The 18,357-nt window shown below is 44.5% G+C and overlaps 1 protein-coding gene across 3 annotated transcripts in view; it reads right to left on the bottom strand.

Annotated features, from left to right (window-relative positions):
• Nucleotides 1-13,450: 13,450 nt before the first annotated feature.
• Nucleotides 13,451-18,357, bottom strand: part of DOCK11 (dedicator of cytokinesis 11) — a 163,680-nt gene continuing 158,773 nt past the window's right edge. The window contains exons 53-54 of one of the 3 annotated variants that reach the window (XM_081896891.1): nt 14,046-14,058; nt 13,825-13,931 (exon numbers count right to left, since the gene is read on the bottom strand). In XM_081896891.1, coding sequence (XP_081753017.1) covers nt 14,053-14,058 — 6 coding nt within the window. In that variant the 3' untranslated portion in view covers nt 13,825-13,931; nt 14,046-14,052. Of the gene's footprint in view, nt 13,932-14,040; nt 14,059-18,357 lie in introns of all 3 variants that reach the window. The other 2 variants (XM_081896892.1, XM_081896890.1) reach the window with 2 other exon arrangements.

Genomic DNA, 18,357 nt, shown 5'->3' with positions numbered 1-18,357 from the left:
CCCACACACTTGTAATCCTGTTGGAGCAACAGCAACAATTTTATTATTTATACCCCACCCATTTGGCTGGGTTTCCCCAGCCACTCAGAGTGGTTTGCAGAATAATAATAACAGAGAGATAATAAAGCATTATTACTTAAATTGAAACAGTGGTTGCTAATTATATGTGCTGTTTTTGTGAGGTTCCTGGTGTCCCCACCACTATTCTACCACTACTACACCGCTTACTTACTTACTTACTTACTTACTTCAGTAAATAAAGTTCCCCACCAGAAATATTGTATTTCTGGAAGGGGCACAAGGAGACCCAAGGCCAGGGAGATGGCCACTCAACTTTATAGTCCTTGTTTTATAAACCAACTAGCAATGGTTGTAAAGTTGTGCTAGCCAGCAGATTCTGTGCATCTTTACTTAGAAACAAATCCCACTGAATTCAAAATAAGTGTGCATCGTATTCCAGCATTACTTGCTATTTAGGTTTGCAGCTTTCCTTTACATGTATTGTAACGACATTGGGGTTGGACTAAATGGTTTTTGGGGGTCCCCCCCAAGTCTAGAAAAAGAGACTGAAGAGGTTAAGCATGGTGGGCAAATTTCACCTGGTAGATTCCTTGTTTTAACAAACCTTTGCATAACTAACTAGATGGCCAAGTACACGTGATGTGTTGCCACAGAATCTAAGTAACTGGAGATCCTGCTAGAAGGGGCATGTCTTTCACCTCATCCACCTACTGATCACACTTCCCACCAGCTTACGATAGCTGCATTCACAAGTGGCATGAAGCCAAGCCATGGTTTAGCATGAACACATGGGCTCCCAAGGAGATCACAGTTGCTTTGCTTCTCCTTGGTCCTTTTAGCTCAGTGTAATAACTAAGTAAAGGTTTGGCTGAGCATATGCTGTTAACACCCTGGCTCATGGATATCTCTCTCCCGAGTTGGAGCCAAGGCTTGTTCTTGGCTGCAGCTGGCGGTTAAGGAGAAGAGAATCTCCGTTGGGAGACTGACAGATGTGAGATCCTCTCCAGGAGCTGGCATGTTCACACTGTCCCAGAAAGCCTGGCTCACTGTGTTATGCAAACCAAACCCCTATATTTAAAATACAAAAAGAAAAGAAAAAGATGGAAGTTACTACGGTAGGGGGTGAGGTGTATATAGGTTTCTGCTTGTTCGTGTGAGTTCATATGCCACTGGATCTCCTGCCCTGGGTACAGGCAGGATTTATGTTGTCTGGGGGCAGGACACCCACCTGTCATCCTCTGGCTCTAGGAGATTGAGAATGAAATGTCTCAACAACAGTTGTTTTAAATTGCTTTCTTTTGACTTTCTTTTGACTTTCAGAAAAATCTGTCAAAATCTTTGGTCCTTTGAAAACTAGGAAATAAAGTAGAAATTAACATCATGTGGTTAACGAGTATATTTTGCAAAAATTTCAAAGAACAAGCCTTTTTCATTTTATTAAAAAAAAATATAAACTCAAGTTTTCTTGGATTTGCTGAAAAGCTTTTCAGTTCTTCCTTTTCAAATTCCTCCTCTTTTCCATTGCAGCTCAGTAAGCATAGCTAAAATGGATGGGAATGGGGGGAATTCAGTTCGGATGACCATCATATCTATTACTGTGAGCAAGAATCCCGTAAAAGAAATGGAGTGGCCCTCATAGTCAACAAAAGAGTGGCGAAAGCTGTACTGGGATGCAATCTCAAAAATGATAGAATGATCTCGATATGAATCCAAGGCAAACCTCTTAACATCACAGTAATCCAAGTTTATCCATCAACTACTGGTGCTGGAGAAACTGAAATTGACCCATTCTATGAAGACTTACAACACCTTATAGAAATGACACCAAAGAAGGATGTTCTTCTTATTATTGGAATGCTAAAGTAGGGAATCAAGACATAAAAGGAACAACTGGCAAGTTTGGCCTTGGAGTTCAAAACAAAGCAGGGCAAAGGCTAATAGAGTTCTGTCAAGAGAACAAGCTGGTCATCACAAACACTCTTTTCCAACAACACAAGAGACGACTCTACACATGGACATCACCGGATGGGCAGCATCGAAATCTGACTAATTATATTCTCTGCAGCCAAAGATGGAGAAGCTCTATACAGTCAGCAAAAACAAGACCTGGAGCTGACTGTGGCTCACATCATCAGCTTCTTATAGCACAATTCCAGCTTAAACTGAAGAAAGTAGGAAAAACCACTGGGCCGGTAAGATACAATCTAAATCAAATCCCTTATGAATACACAGTGGAAGTGAGGAACAGGTTTAAGGATTTAGATTTGGTGGACAGAGTGCCTGATAACTATGGATGGAGGCTCATAACATTATACAGGAGGCCGCAACAAAAATCATCCCAATGAAAAGGAAATGCAAGAAAGCAAAGTGGCTGTCCAACGAGTCCTTACAAATAGCGGCGGAGAGAAGGCAAGCAAAATGCGAGGGAGATAATGAAAGATACAGGAAATTGAATGCAGATTTCCAAAAAATAGCAAGGAGAGACAAGAAGGCCTTCTTAAACGAGCAATGCAAAGAAATAGAGGAAAACAACAGAATGGGAAGAACAAGAGATCTGTTCAATAAAATTGGAGATGTGAAAGGAACATTTCGTACAAACATTACCATAATAAAGGAGGAAAATGGTAAGGACCTAACAGAAGCAGAAGACATCAAGAAGAGGTGGCAAGAATACACAGAGGAATTATACCAGAAAGATATGGATGTCTCGTACACCCCAGGTAGTGTGGTTGCTAACCTTGAGCCAGACATCTTGGAGAGTGAAGTCAAATGGGCCTTAGAAAGCACTGCTAATAACAAGGCCAGTGGAAGTGATGGTATTCCAGCTGAACTATTTAAAATTTTAAAAGATGATGCTGTTAAGGTGCTACACTCAATATGCCAGCAAGTTTGGAAAACTCAGCAGTGGCCAGAGGACTGGAGAAGATCGATCTACTTCCCAATCCCAAAGAAGGGCAGTGCCAAAGAATGCTACAACTACCTCACAGTTGCACTCATTTCACACGCTAGCAAGGTTATGCTTAAAATTCTACAAGGCAGGCTTAAGCAGTATGTGGACTGAGAATTCCCAGAAGTGCCAGATGGATTTCGAAGGGGCAGAGGAACCAGAGACCAAATTGCAAACATGCGCTGGATTATGGAGAAAGCTAGAGAGTTCCAGAAAGACATCTACTTCTGCTTCATTGACTATGCAAAAGCCTTTGACTGTGTTGACCACAGCAAACTATGGCAAGTTCTTAAAGAAATGGGAGTGCCTGATCACCTCATCTGTCTCCTGAGAAATCTCTATTTGGGACAAGAAGCTACAGTTAGAACTGGATATGGAACAACTGATTGGTTCAAAATTGGGAAAGGAGTACAAGAAGGCTGTATATTGTCTCCCTGCTTATTTAACTTATATGCAGAATTCATCACGCAAAAGGCTGGGCTGGATGAATCCCAAACTGGAATTAAGATTGCGGGAAGAAATATCAACAACCTCCGATATGCAGATGACACAACCTTGATGGCAGAAAGTGAGGAGGAATTAAAGAACCTTTTAATGAGGGTGAAAGAGGAAAATATGGTCTGAAGCTCTACATCAAAAAAACGAAGATCATGGCCACTGGTCCCATCACCTCCTGGCAAATAGAAGGGGAAGAAATGGAGGCAGTGAGAGACTTTACTTTCTTGGGCTCCATGATCACTGCAGTCACGAAATTAAAAGACGCCTGCTTCTTGGGAGAAAAGCAATGAGAAACTTAGGCAGCATCTTAAAAAGCAGAGACATCACCTTGCCAACAAAGGTTATAGTTAAAGCTTTGGTTAAAGCTATGGTTTTCCCAGGAGTGATGTATGGAAGTGAGAGCTGGATCATAAAGAAGGTTGATCGCTGAAGAATTGGTGCTTTGTTTTTACATGAGTAGAATGTGTGCTTTTATTAAAAATGCATCTCTGGGTTATTTGTGGGGCATAGGAATTCATTCACCCCCCCCCAAATATAGTCTGGTTCACCACATGGTCTGAGGGACAGTGGACTGACCACTGAGTGCTGACCACTGAGTTAGATCCACTGTTGTAGGATCCTAAATTTGGATGTTCTGCAGAGAGTGGCTCATACATTTCAACGAAGTAATAATTTATATGCTACATTCATAAGTGTAGCAAAAGCAGGCACTGACTTTTTCTAGAGAAATGCTCGTTAGGGAGGGAGATTGCAGTATCTTGGCGAGCCTTTCAATTTCAAATATTCTAATTATTTCTGCTTTTAGCTAGGTATTGCTGTTTATTTACTTGATTTAGGGGAGGGAAAGCTGCCCCTCCCTCCCGGCTACACCTATACCTCCTGGCTTAATATTCTAGGTGCCAAATGTAGAGGCATTCTTCCTGCATTCCCTTGCCATAGATATATTACGGTATATGATATTTTGGTGAGCCTAATAAAGATATGTCCCTAATATGGACTGTGGGAGGGCTTTTTCAGGGGGAACTCACAGGAACTCAGTTCTGGCACCTCTGGTGGATGTCATTGCCATTCTAAGAGAACGAAGGAGGTGTTCATGATGAGTTCTGGTACCTCTTTTTCTAAAAAAATAGCCGTGAATGTGGGATTAGTCATACTCAAAGTACAGCCAAAGTACAGCATGGATATGACTAACTTAGGTCCAAACCACAGATTCTCTATATTTAATGATAATTTATTTTTCAGTGTTAGATGAAAGTGGAGTTTATTTTGTATTTTAGATATTGGGGTGTGTGTGTGGCTTATCATCAGGAATCGCTTCAGGTAATATAGTTAGAAAGAGAGTACAATGATTTTGTTTTTCTTTAAGTCAGTAAATTAGCATTGTTGCAGTGCACTTGAAACCAATGAGCCTTCACTGCTGTGTATCAGTGTGCCTAGAACTCTGACTCTAGCCTTACTAACATTCACAAGTGCTATTATATTAATGGAACCACTGGACAATGGTAACAAGTTTTCTAAGATTCTTTTGTTTTTGTTCCTATCCCCCTCGCTCTTAGAGTGTTGCCCTTTTGAGCCCACTTCATTGTTCATGATTAACATCTTTTACAGACTCTGTGGTGTGTTGGTGGTTGTGATAATATCTGGAGAGCCTACTAATTTCCACATAAATGTGGGTTAGCTGGTAGGTTCTTCGCAGTATCTAATCTCTAGGTGGGTCTCTTTTTAGAACTTAGGTAAGAGTCTAACCACATCAAGGGGTACAGCCAAAAATCCAGATACCCTTAACACCACCAAAATTACCCCATCTTCGCATGCTTTTAAAAGGGTGTTTTCTACATTTTTGTTGCTCTAAAAGCCAACTTTGGGGGGAGAAAAAGGAACTGATTCATTTCTACCAGGAAGTGCAGTTATTCCCCACCTTTATTTGAATAATCACCATTGGAACAAAAAGAAAGAAAGAAGAGTCACAAGCTCAGGGCATTTACATAAAGGCACCTTGCTGACCTTTCTATGGAAAAAGTACCTATTTAATCTACCCTGAGAAAATGATTATAAGGACGGACTAAAAATGAAGCCTGGTGAGGCCATGCATCCTACTTTACAGAGGACAGGCCTCTGTTTGGAGGGGGTGGTCTGACCTAAATTCAGTTTAAGAATAAGGAAGCCTAAGAGCTGAGAGCTGGGGAAGCCTTGGCTGGTGAAATTAAAAAATTAAGGTCATATATATATATATATATATATACAGTATATAAAATAAGTGTTCATAAATGTACCAGACAAACATCTACATAAATATATAAACCACTTGTCTGAAGCAGCATAGGAAAACAGCCCTGAAACCATTTTGTCTCCCAAACTGACCAAATGATTTCTCTGCAAGGTCAAGGAAAATGGAAAAGCCCCCCGCCCCCCCCCGTTGTCTTTTCATTCACAAATCCTGTCTGAAGGGTATGTCTGTGTATGAATAGGGTGAGCCTGTGACCTGGCTCAGGAAATAAGTATTTATCATTGCAAAAGACTGGCCAGGCTCCCCAATCAAGTAAGCATTAACAGGTAACCTGCCAGACAGGAGGTAACCAACGCACTCAGATTTCTGTTGTAGACCGCCCTTTCTGTTATGTAGGTATGATGTGTCTGGGGGGTGGTCTTGAGCTACACCCATTCTGTGATTTATGTATGATGTTTCTGGGAGTGGTCTTCGACTCCAGGGCAGGCAATTTAAAATGTTTATATAAGGGCGGGCACATCTTGATTCAGAGTCCTCCTCCTTCTCCTGTGTGTGAAGGGGACACCCTGTTGTAACAGTTCAATAAAGATCAGGCTTACTAGCTGCTTTGCTTCTCAATATTCTCTGGTTGGCCTCTCTTATTTTCTCCGACCGATGGAGAACCTGCAAAGGACTCTATAAGGGCTCTTGTGTCCCCCATAAGGGAATAAGGGCAGATTTTCATTTATTACACTGGATTTAGGACTCAGCTAGACCGGTAAAGAAAAAGCAATTTATATGCTTCTAGCATTTCAGTTTAAAGTGTTGTAAATTTAAACAGGGAAAACAGGTAGAGAAAAATGGGACTCCACGTCGCCAGCTGGTGGCACAATGTTATATCACACATACAACACATACAAATCACTTTTTCTTTACTGGTCTAGCTGAGTCTGGTCCATCAACAGTTGGCACCTGAACAGCAGGTGAACTTAGGGCACAGGTCACCTGTGAATAATCTTCTGTGTCTAGACTGTAGCTCTGTTTAAGTTGGGGGTGGCAAACCTGTGACCTCAGGGTGATCCCTGGCTATTGGGCATTCTGGCAGGAACCGGTTGGAGCAGGAGTGATGCCTTTTGGGGGGGGGCGGGAGGTGAAAGGGTGTACCCCATGTGAATGATTTATTATACTGGCCTGAATATAAGCCTCACTTTCCCCCCAAAGTCCGACCATGAAAAGTTAAAGCGTGGCTTATATTCGCGACCTTATGGTTTGTAGCCAGGAGCATGGGGCAAACAGTGGCAGGAGCACAGCAAAGCGACGCCCACCCCCCTCTCCCCCGAGGCCGAGAAGGGAGAGAGTAAGGAAGCAGAAAGGCCACCGGCAACACAGCGCCCCTCCCCCCAGCAGCAAGAAATGAAGCAGCTTATATTTGGGTCTTTTTTCTCCCCCCCCCTCCAATTTTAAAGGTGTGGCTTATATTCGGGCCAATACAGTAAAATGCTTAAAGCATAGGTGTGTGTGAGGTTTTGATTTTTTCAGGTAGTCTCTACATATATAATAAGCTATGTGAAATGCAACAAATCATTACAAGAATCATCACAATTCTTTCGCATGACTACATCCACTGCTTTTTTTCTGGGGTTATGCAGGAGTACGTATACCCCTAAACATTTTGTGAATCTTTGTACTTTTCTCCATTTACTCTAATTATTTTTCCTGATTTGAACTATAAAATGGTGATTTTCTTGAGTCAAAAAGAAAGTGCCCCTAAACATTTTTTTTAGAAAAAAAGCACCGACTACATCCCTGTGTTGGGACAGGAGGGGAGGGTTGCCTGAGCCTGCTTCTGCAACATTTAAGAAAGATGGAAACAGAAAGATCAGATGAGTAGTGCTGCCTGCCAGTTTTGCATATTTTCCCATAACATTGCAAAAGCAGCTTGTGCCAGCCTGCTTTGGGAGAGAGCTATGCAAGCTCTTTCTTGGGGAACATTCTCTCTCCCTCTCTCTCCTACACACACACTGCTTCCAGATAACCTGTTTATTAAGCATTCATCCTGATTCACTCACAAAGTGTTCAGGGAGGTTAGGCATTAGCCATCTATTGAGCATTAATTTTGTTTGATCTCTTTGTGGGGAGTTTAGATGATATTGCATCAAGCAAATATCATCCCCCACCTTCCGTATTGTGAAAAATATGTTCTTTGGAACAGGTTTGTTGAGCAAGAGCACCAAGTCAACTTCAATTGTGCAACCTGAGTTTGCTTGTGCTGTATACAATTAAATCCCACCCAAAAATGGAGATAGTCTGGAACAGGCTAGAATCCTGTCAGATTTCAGAAAGCAATTTCTATCCCTTCTAGCACCTGATGGTGTCATAATAGGGATGCTTTCCTTCCATGCCCAAACCTCTTACTTCAGTGATGGATGTCTTCTAGGGTGAATGGACTAATTTAGTTGGGCAATGATCTATTGGCACATGGATGATTATGTAAGTAAAGGCATTGGGTGGGGTTGTAACTGTTGCAGGTGGACAAGGAAAAACCTATTCCTGAAGCCTTAGAGAATCACCGTCAGTCAGAGCAGACTGGGCAAGATGGCTAGCAATCTGTCTTAAAATACGGCAGCTTCATTTTACTTTTGGTTTAAAATTCCAGTTCATTTGGTAAACTCAGGCCATGTGCACTTGAAGTCAGATGAAGTTTCCATATAGGGTTGTTGTTATGAAAAATTGTGGGTATGGGCAGAAAACCACTTACACCCCCTGATCAACTTGGTGGAAAGGATATTTATTTATTTATTTATTTATTTATTTATTTATTTATTTATTTATTTATTTATTTATTTTCAATACTGCCCTTCACTCGAGGATCACAGGTCAGTTTACAGTATAAAAACAATAATGGGGTCCTTCACCTTTACCTATCATTTAAACTGATAGCTCAATTCATAGAGCATGAGACTTAATCTCAGGGTTGTGGGTTTGAGCCCCAGATTAGGCAAAATATTCCTGCGGATTGGACTAGATTATCATTGTGGCCACTTTCAACTCTACACTTCTATGATTCTATGTACTCTAGTTAAAGGGTCAGTCTGCAGCAACAAGACTGACAAGACCTTCATCTGCCTGATGCCTTAGAGAGCAAGTGCCCATGCGACTAGGATGCACTGGGATGTGCTTTGGTGCAAGATAAGGCAACTTCATTTATTCATACAGTGAACTAGAAAGTCATATTTCTGTCCCCTGCCCTCAAGTTTCAAGCTGTTCATAAGGAGGAGTACCGGTATGTCCTCTGCAAAGCATTGTTCATGTAAGGAGAAGGAAGCTTTGCCAAAAGCTGAAGTACAAATGATCTGGCTGGGGTGGGATGTGGGCATTGCTGAAACAATTGACAGCTTTTCTGGAGATCTTATATGTGTCTGCTGTGTCTTAATCCTCACTCAATATAGCTTAAGTAAAACAAAGAACTTGTTCCTTTCTTTCTTTCCATGTTCTCTCCCACTTTCTCCTCCTGAAGATGTGACACCTTATCATGCCTATGTTAAACAGGAACTCCTCCATGCTCACAAGAAGAAATTCTCAGGCCCACATGCCCAGTCAAAGGAGAAAAGGGGCAGGATCCCCTCAGCACTTCCCTCTCTGTCACATTGTTGTGCTTGTCACACTGTTGTGCAGGAATGCGTAAAGCTTGCGTGAGTCAGCTCCCAGTAAACATGACAAAATGACTAAAGCCTTTCCAAAGCCAGGGAAAACTAAAGATACAGGGTTTGACTATAGGGCTTTTCGTTTTTGGCCTGGGTTTAAATAATTCAAAGGGAACAGAGGAGAGAGTAGGCGGCAGCCTATGTTACTTAGGGAGTTCTAAATACAGGTCAACCCCATCCTCCAGCAGAGGCAGGAAAGTTGAGTCAGTGCACTGGTTATTTCTTTGTCATTCCTCCACAGCCAGCAGAAGTCAAACAGTGCAGAATGAGTAAAAGCAAGCAAGTCTGAGAATCTTAAATGAGACTTTTTTACCTTTCTTGAGGGAGTATGAGATGGAGTACCTTAAGGGAGAGGTAGGACCTCTGATGGGGGACATTTCCTTCTGGGGTTGTTTGTCACCTTTGGTCCCCACTCTGAACTCAGCTCTCACCTGTGGCTCCTAAAAGTTGCCAGGATGTGGCCACCCACCATAAATGGCTTCGACTGGCCAGCTAAACTAGGCAAGGGTAGCCAACGGATCTCAAACCCTCTGTGAGTTATGGACTTCCCCTGCATGTGAAGACAGGCTCCGGTGTATTACCGTATTTTTCGCCCTATAGGACGCACCGTCCCATAAGGCGCACCTAGTTTTTTTGGGGGGGGGAAATAAAGGGGAAAAATTATTTTTCCCCCAGGCACGGGGCTGGGGCAGGGGAGGCCTGAGCTTCCCCCGAGCCCAGTCCCCAAACAGGCAGCTCTCTGCAAGCCGTGGGAGCCCAGCGCTGGCTCCCGCTGCTTGCAGAGAGGTCCGCGAAGCCTGGAGAGCGAGAGGGGTCGGTGCGCATCGACCCCACTCATTCTCCAGGCTTCAGCGAAAGCCTGCATTCACCCCATAGGATGCGCACACATTTCCCCTTCATTTTTGGAGGGGAAAAAGTGCGTCCTATAGGGCGAAAAATACGGTAAATGCACAAGATCAATTGTGGGTCCAATGGTCAAGAAGGTGGCTTCTGCACATGCTGTAGAGGGAAGTGAGGTGCTGATGGAGCTCATCTGTCTGGGAAGTAGCTCATCTAGAAGAAGGAAAATTCTGATCCTAAATCTCTATTGCCTTGTGGGATATCTTCAGGAGAAGAAATGGCTAAGGAGTGAACTCTACAATCCAGAGTGGAGTTCCTTCAACAGTTGGATGGTGCCTGGCATGCCTCCTTCCAGCAACTCCTGCAGCCAAGTGGGTGCCAAACTAATTACTGCCTAGGCTTGTACCCCAGGGCACTGGTGGAGGAAGAGGAGTGTGGGGGGAGCATACCACTACCAGCAGCGTGATCCCGGTGGGGTGCCATCACGGCTGCCTCCCCACCCACACTGGGTGCCACGGCCCTGCAGGCAACGCACCATGCCCCCAGGACACGCGCCAGCCCTGCCCCCGCCTGCTGTCTGCCACATACCCCCTGGTGCCGGAGCATGAAGCTCTGCCACTGCCCCAGGGAGGTCACTTTGGTGCTGCTAAGGCAGCATTTTGATCCCACACCCAGAGGCACACTCCATTGTCTCTCGACAGAAGAATGCCAACAACCTGAGGTCCAAATGCAGCCCGGTCATGGAACTCCATGTGGGCCAACCCCATCTTCAGTCACCCCTCATTACTGTCCCTGCTTCATATCTTACTTCACTGTCTTTGCTTGGCTAGATGGCACTTTGAACTCATTGCTCACTCTGGCTCACCTGGGTTTGGAAAGAAAAACAGGTGAGAGAATTTATTGTAGAACCTGGCCCGCTGTGCAAAGGAAAAATTAATTTAGTCTCTTTCAACCTCTGGCTCTGCCCCCCCCCCCCGGTGTGTAATAATAATAATAATAATAATTTATTATTTATACCCCGCCCATCTGGCTGGGCCTCCCCAGCCACTCTGGGCGGCTTCCATAAAAACCAAAAATACAGTAAAATCACACGTTAAAAACTTCCCTGAACAGGGCTGCCTTAAGATGTCTTCTGAATGTCAGGTAGTTGTTTATTGCTTTGACATCTGCTGGAAGGGCGTTCCACAGGGCGGGCGCCACTACCGAGAAGGCCCTCTGCCTGGTTCCCTGTAGCTTTGCTTCTCGCAATGAGGGAACCGCCAGAAGGCCCTCGGCGCTGGACCTCAGCGTCCGGGCAGAATGATGGGGGTGGAGACGCTCCTTCAGGTATACTGCACCGAGGCCGTTTAGGGCTTTAAAGGTCAGCACCAACACTTTGAATTGTGCTCAGAAACATACTGGGAGCCAATGTAGGTCTTTCAAGACCGGTGTTATATGGTCTCGGCGGCCGCTCCCAGTCACCAGTCTAGCGGCCGCATTCTGGATTAGTTGTAGTTTCCGAGTCACCTTCAAAGGTAGCCCCACGTAGAGTGCATTGCAGTAGTCCAAGCGGGAGATAACCAGAGCATGCACCACTCTGGCAAGACAGTCCGCAGGCAGATAGGGTCTCAGCCTACGTACCAGATGGAGCTGGTAAACAGCTGCCCTGGACACAGATTTGACCTGTGCCTCCATGGACAGCTGTGAGTCCAAAATGACTCCCAGGCTGCGCACCTGGTCCTTCAGGGGCACAGTTACCCCATTCAGGACCAGGGAATCCTCCACACCTGCCCGCCTCCTGTCCCCCAAAAACAGTACTTCTGTCTTGTCAGGATTCAACCTCAATCTGTTAGCCGCCATCCATCCTCCAACCGCCTCCAGACACTCACACAGGACCTTCACTGCCCTCACTGGTTCTGATTTAAAAGAGAGGTAGAGCTGGGTATCATCTGCATACTGATGAACACCCAGCCCAAACCTCCTGATGATCTCTCCCAGTGGCTGCATGTAGATGTTGAAAAGCATGGGGGAGAGGACAGAACCCTGAGGCACCCCACAAGTGAGAGCCCAGGGGTCTGAACACTCATCCCCCACCACCACTTTCTGAACACGGCCCAGGAGGAAGGAGCGGAACCACTGTAGGACAGTGCCCCCAGCTCCCAGCCCCTCAAGACGGTCCAGAAGGATGTTATGGTCGATGGTATCAAACGCCGCTGAGAGATCCAGCAGAACTAGGAAACAGCTCTCACCTTTGTCCGTAGCCCGCCGGAGATCATCAACCAGTGCGACCAAGGCAGTTTCAGTCCCATGATGAGGCCTGAATCCTGACTGGAAGGGATCCAAATGGTCCGCTTCTTCCAGGTGTGCCTGGAGTTGTTCAGCAACCACTCGCTCAATCACCTTGCCCAAGAATGGAAGATTTGAGACTGGGCGATAGTTGGCCATTGTGGCCGCATCTAAAGATGGTTTTTTAAGAAGCGGTTTAATAACCGCCTCTTTCAGCGGGTCTGGGAAGGCTCCCTCACGGAGGGAAGCATTCACCACCCCACGAAGCCCATCGCCCAGTCCTTCCCGGCTAGCTTTTATAAGCCAGGATGGGCAAGGATCCAGGAGACAGGTGGTTGGTTTCACTCGTCCAAGCAGCCTGTCCACATCCTCGGAGGTAACAGATTGGAATTGATCCCACTCAACTTGACTAGACAGAACTCTAGCACTCTCCTGCCCCAGCCCTGCTCCCACGGTGGAGTCTACTTCTTCCCGAATCTGAGCGATTTTATCTGCAAAAAACTTTGCAAAATCATTGCAGGAGAACATGTGGCCCGTACTGGGCCCCGATGTTACAGGTGGTTCCGCTAAATTGTGAACCACCTGAAAAAGTCTCCTGCAGCTGTTTTCTGCAGATGCAATAGAGGCGGTGAAGAAATTCTTCTTCGCCGTCGCTATCGCCACTTGGTAGGCTCGACGTTGAGCTCTAACCTGTGTCCGGTCAGATTCGGAATGAGTTATCCGCCACCGGCGCTCTAGCCGTCTCAACGATTGTTTCATTGCCCTCAGATCCGTGGAAAACCACGGGGCTCTCCGGGCTCCCAAATGGGTGCCCAGAAGGGGATGTGACCCTCAGGCTGAAAAAGGTTCCCCAACCTTGCACTCTCCTCTCTCTGTAAAATACCTGTATTTTGGCATAGAGGCTGCAGGGCATTCTTTCTGGCTTCTGCTTTTTATATTGAGCACAAAAGACATGTTCACACAACCACCTTATTTACAAAGCAGTTTCACATTTTATTATATTCCATTGTACAACTTTACATGATACCGTATTCAAGTTCATTCTTTTCAGCACAAGGTGATTTGATAAATGCCTTTTGGTGTATTCCATAGATTTTAAGAATGCAACAACAACAAAAGATACAAGGAGGAAAGCATATCATAGAGGCACTTTCACAGTCTCTGAATTAAGCAAGTACCCTGTTTGAAAGCCAGTTGATTCTGCTTAAACAAAGAAAAATATTGAGACCATTTTGTTCACGTGTCTGGAGGTTAACATCTTTCAGGCAACAGTCCCAAGTATTCCTGAGAAAGATCTGTAGAATGTCAAGAGTCACTCCCAAGTTTCTTTTTAAACGTCGAACGTAGATCTAAGTGAGCCATAGCCATTGCCTGAAGTTCCACTTATTGCACAGAACACATGTAAGGTGTTGTGCATCCATGAGGACTGAATGGTATCTTCTTGGTACATCTAAAAAAACCCCAAAGCTGAGTTAGCAAATTAAGCAAAAACCTTATCTGTTCCTAACAGCAACAAAAATTATTTCAACAACACAAAAGGAAATGTAGAATGGTGTTACCCAACCTGGTCTTCAAAGCTGTTATTGCAAAGGCAGCATTAAAAGAAAACAAAAGAGAATAGGAAAGAGAAGTTATTTAGCAATGATGTCTACTATGCTCTCAAAATAACCCCAGAGCTAAAAGGGGTGCAGAAGATCATCTAATCAAATACTTGTAAGATTAATACATTATTAATTGTCCTGAAAGCTTCCAACAAAGAAAATCCCATAAGTGCTCTAAATAGCTTGTTCCACTTCTAGTTCTCAAAATTAGAAGGAGTTTCCTAATAATTAGGTTTGGGTTCTTGCTGAATTCTACCTTAGAATTGTACAGGGTCACACCTAAAGGGTCAGTGGAGCATTTCAGAACCAAGAGATTGCTCTGGAAGTGGTAAAAACCACTTTCTTTTATTTAGTAACAAAGGAATTCCCTTCTACTGAGTCAGACCATTGATTCATTAGCTCAGAAGTGTCTGCATTGCATGCAAGTGGCTCTCCAGGGTTTCAGACAGGAGTCTCTTCCTGTTTCAGCAGGAGACACCGGAGGCTGAACCAAGAACTTTCTGCTTGCATTGTTTCCAATGAGGTTCTGTGTAGGAAGACACCCCGCCACCAAACTGGATTATGCTCAGTGCCTTTATTCTTCACAAGTTTCTATCGCACCTGTTTCAAAGATTCATGGCAGGCTAGATAATCTCTGGGAGCCATTTTGGAATGCCTTATCCAAGTGTGGTACTTGGACTCCTGGTTAAAAGCATAGAGGTCTGCAGGGCAGATCAAAGCAAACACAAACCCAGTACTGACACCCACACTCAGCCCCCTGAAATATTCCCCTGTCAGACTGCTGAGTTTGGCATCCATGCATGGGCATAGCCACAGGTAGGAATGGCATGGAAACAGAAAATGTCTACTTGGGTCTACAAAGTCACTAATTCCTTTTCTGTCTGTCAGGAGTAGCTATGTATAAGATAGTTCATAGCCCCAGAGGCGCATAATCTGTGGTCCTCCAGATGTTGCTGAAATAAAACTCCCACCATTTCTGACCATTAGCCATGTGGACTGATGGGAGCTTGGAGTTTTATCTGAAAGACCACATGTTCCCCACCCAGTCTTAACCAAGCACCTCCTGTCTTACTAGTGTTCAAGATGGTGTAGGGGAGGTAGAAGGAGCCGACCTCCTCCTGGCCAATTTTTGCTAACTATTGGCCTCCAAAAAAAAAAGTCATTTAAGGAGGTCTCTCTGCCCCCCTGTAGGGCAAGCACTGTGTGTCCCTACTAACCCTTACAACTAGCAGAGGAAGAGAAGTGAAATTTTGGTCTTTTAGAATAACAGATACATGAAGAACAGAAGTTAGAAGGAACCTTCTAATATTAACAACCTGATGGAAGAGAAGAAAAGGCAAATAAAATATATCGTTTTTGATGTAAATTATCTTCCCCCTCTGTAATGGGTGTAACAAATTATTCACATCTTGAATTAACTAATTAAAAACTGGGATACCTTTTTTAAAGTGGGGCATATCCAGCTATTTTCTGTTTTCAGGTGGAAATGAATAATACATGGCAAATTCTAATCACACAGTTATAGTACATTGAGAGGTCTTGCAGACTTTCTGCAATAAGGAAAGTGGGAAGCAGGGGAAGTGCACTGGACATAAATGTCATCTAACTTCTCTGCAAACACAGAATGAATGCACAATAAATAATCAACGTTGTCTGATCTCCCTTCAAACAAATCAGGACAAATGCTTAATAAACAGGTCAACTGGGATAAGTGGAGCTTACTCTTTAAGTTACCTGGGTGTTAATATTGTGAGCCATTAACTTTCCTGTTCAACACACTTCCATTAATCAAAAATACCAGAAAGATTCTTTAGTGCTCTGGTTCATGTCAAGATTTGCTGTAGTTGAGGAAAAGAACAGTCTGGCATTTCTTTACATAGTACAGAAGCAGTGCAACCAGAGATTAAGGAAGCTAGACCTTCTGGTAGAGTTATATTTCCACTGGAGATGCTACCAGTGCTGCTGTTGTTGTGATATTTATCATTTCTTTATGGTTCTCCCTCATCTTTCCTCAAAGGACAGAGCAAAGTACATGGCTCCCCCTCTGCCCAGTTTTGGCCTCACAGCAACCCTGCATGGTGGGCTGGGCTGGAAGATTATGACTGGCCCAAGCTCACCCTGTGAGCTTTGTGGCCAAATAAGAGATCTGACCCTGGGTCTCCCTCGTCCTAGTCCAACATGCTCACCCATCTCTCTCCATCCTGGTGCCTTTCAAATGCTTTGAACTGCAACCCTGATCATCATAATCCCTGACTGTGGGCCATGCTGGCTGGGGCAGATGGGCATTGTAGTCTAAAGCATCAGGAGGACACCAGGTTGGGAAAAGCTGCTCTATCTGCCGCACTCCTGCTGGCTTCTGGTGACAACGTTCCAGATATGCTGAGACGTGTTGTACAAAAGAACACCAGTCCAAAGTTCAGAGCAGTAAAAGAGCAACCGGCCCCACACCACACCAGCAGTGGTGTGAGGGCAAATGGGGCAAATGGTGGACTCCCTGCTTTTCTTCAGAATGCCACATCTTTCAAGTTGAGACACAGTGTGGTCACCCATCTGCTGGGCTTGATTGCCAAATCAAGGAACCTGTCCAAAATGGTGCAAGACTTGTACCCCAGACCTAGTCATTGTGTTTTTGCCAGTAGGTGACCTCTTGAGGGGTTTTCCCCACCCTACTAATAATTTTTAAAACCAAGTATAGTTTTAAGAAACTTTGAGGTAAGTAACAGCCACCCAACTGACTGAATTTTTAAAGCCCAATTTTTTAAACCTTTATTTCTGGTAAGTCCTTGTGTGGCTTTTTCTATAACCCTGTCTTGCAGTCACAGCCTGCTCCAAGAATGTGCAGCCCCACTTCCTGTTTTGCAAGTGTGGTTCAAGAGTTCTCCTAAATGACAACAGATGCTCAAATCTGGGCTTTGCAGGATTTGGGGTTTGACTCAGGTCAAAGTAAGACCTGAGTGGGCTTTGGGAAATACCTGAGTGGATGATTTGTATTAGGGGAACAGAACGAGAGAGGCTTATAGGGTATAAATGAGAAGACTGTGGCCTTCAGAGATGGTGGGTCTTTCAACTCTCATGAACCCTACAATATCTGGAGGGACACCAACTCCCCATCAACTCTAGGAGGGTAGGTGATCTTCCATGCTGAATGTTACACAGTCTGTGAATGCTGGAACCAAGAAAATCCAGCACTTTTGGTTTGGAGCTTGAAGCAGACACTGCTCACACGATTTCCAAACTTTTCAACTCCAGGAGGAGGAATAGAAATATACTTGCTTTTTTAAAGTTCGTTTGGGATCTTGCGTTGGATCTGTACAGGGGATATGTCAGACTAACCTGATCTCGTTTTTTGACAGAATTACAACCGTTGTAGATGAAGGGAACGCAGTGGATGTAGCCTACCTTGATTTCAGCATTTGATAAGGTGCCCCATGATATTCTTGTAAAGAAGCTGGTAAAATGCGGTCTTGACTATGCTACCACTCAGTGGATTTGTAACTGGCTGACTGACCAAACCCAAAGGGGGGTCATCAATGGTTCCTCTTCATCCTGGAGAAGAGTGACTAGTGGGGTGCCACAGGGATTTGTCTTGGGCCCGGTCTTATTCAACATCTTTATCAACTACTTGGATGATGGACTCAAGGGCATCCTGATAAAATTTGCAGATGACACCAAACTGGGAGGGGTGGCTAACACCCCAGAGGACAGGATCACACTTCAAAACGACCTTGACCGATTAGAGAACTGGACCAAAACAAACAAGATGAATTTTAAGAGGGAGAAATGTAAAGTATTGCACTTGGGCAAAAAAAATGAGAGGCACAAATACAAGATGGGTGACACCTGGCTTGAGAGCACTACATGTGAAAAGGATCTAGGAGTCTTGGTTGACCACAAACTTGACATGAGCCAACAGTGTGACGCGGCAGCTGAAAAGGCCAATGCAATTCTGGGCTGCATCAATAGGAGTATAGCATCTAGATCAAGGGAAGTAATAGTGCCACTGTATTCTGCTCTGGTCAGACCTCACCTGGAGTACTGTGTCCAGTTCTGGGCAGCACAGTTCAAGAAGGACACTGACAAACTGGAACGTGTCCAGAGGAGGGCAACCAAAATGGTCAAAGGCCTGGAAACGATGCCTTATGAGGAACGGCTAAGGGAGCTGGGCATGTTTAGCCTGGAGAAGAGGAGGTTAAGGGGTGATATGATAGCCATGTTCAAATATATAAAAGGATGTCACATAGAGGAGGGAGAAAGGTTGTTTTCTGCTGCTCCAGA

The sequence above is a fragment of the Podarcis melisellensis genome (genome assembly GCF_964234715.1).
Source record: "Podarcis melisellensis genome assembly, chromosome: Z".
NCBI classification, from domain to species: Eukaryota; Metazoa; Chordata; class Lepidosauria; order Squamata; family Lacertidae; genus Podarcis; species Podarcis melisellensis.
Note: the sequence above shows the minus strand (reverse complement) of the source record. Positions and strands in the feature narration are given on the sequence as shown.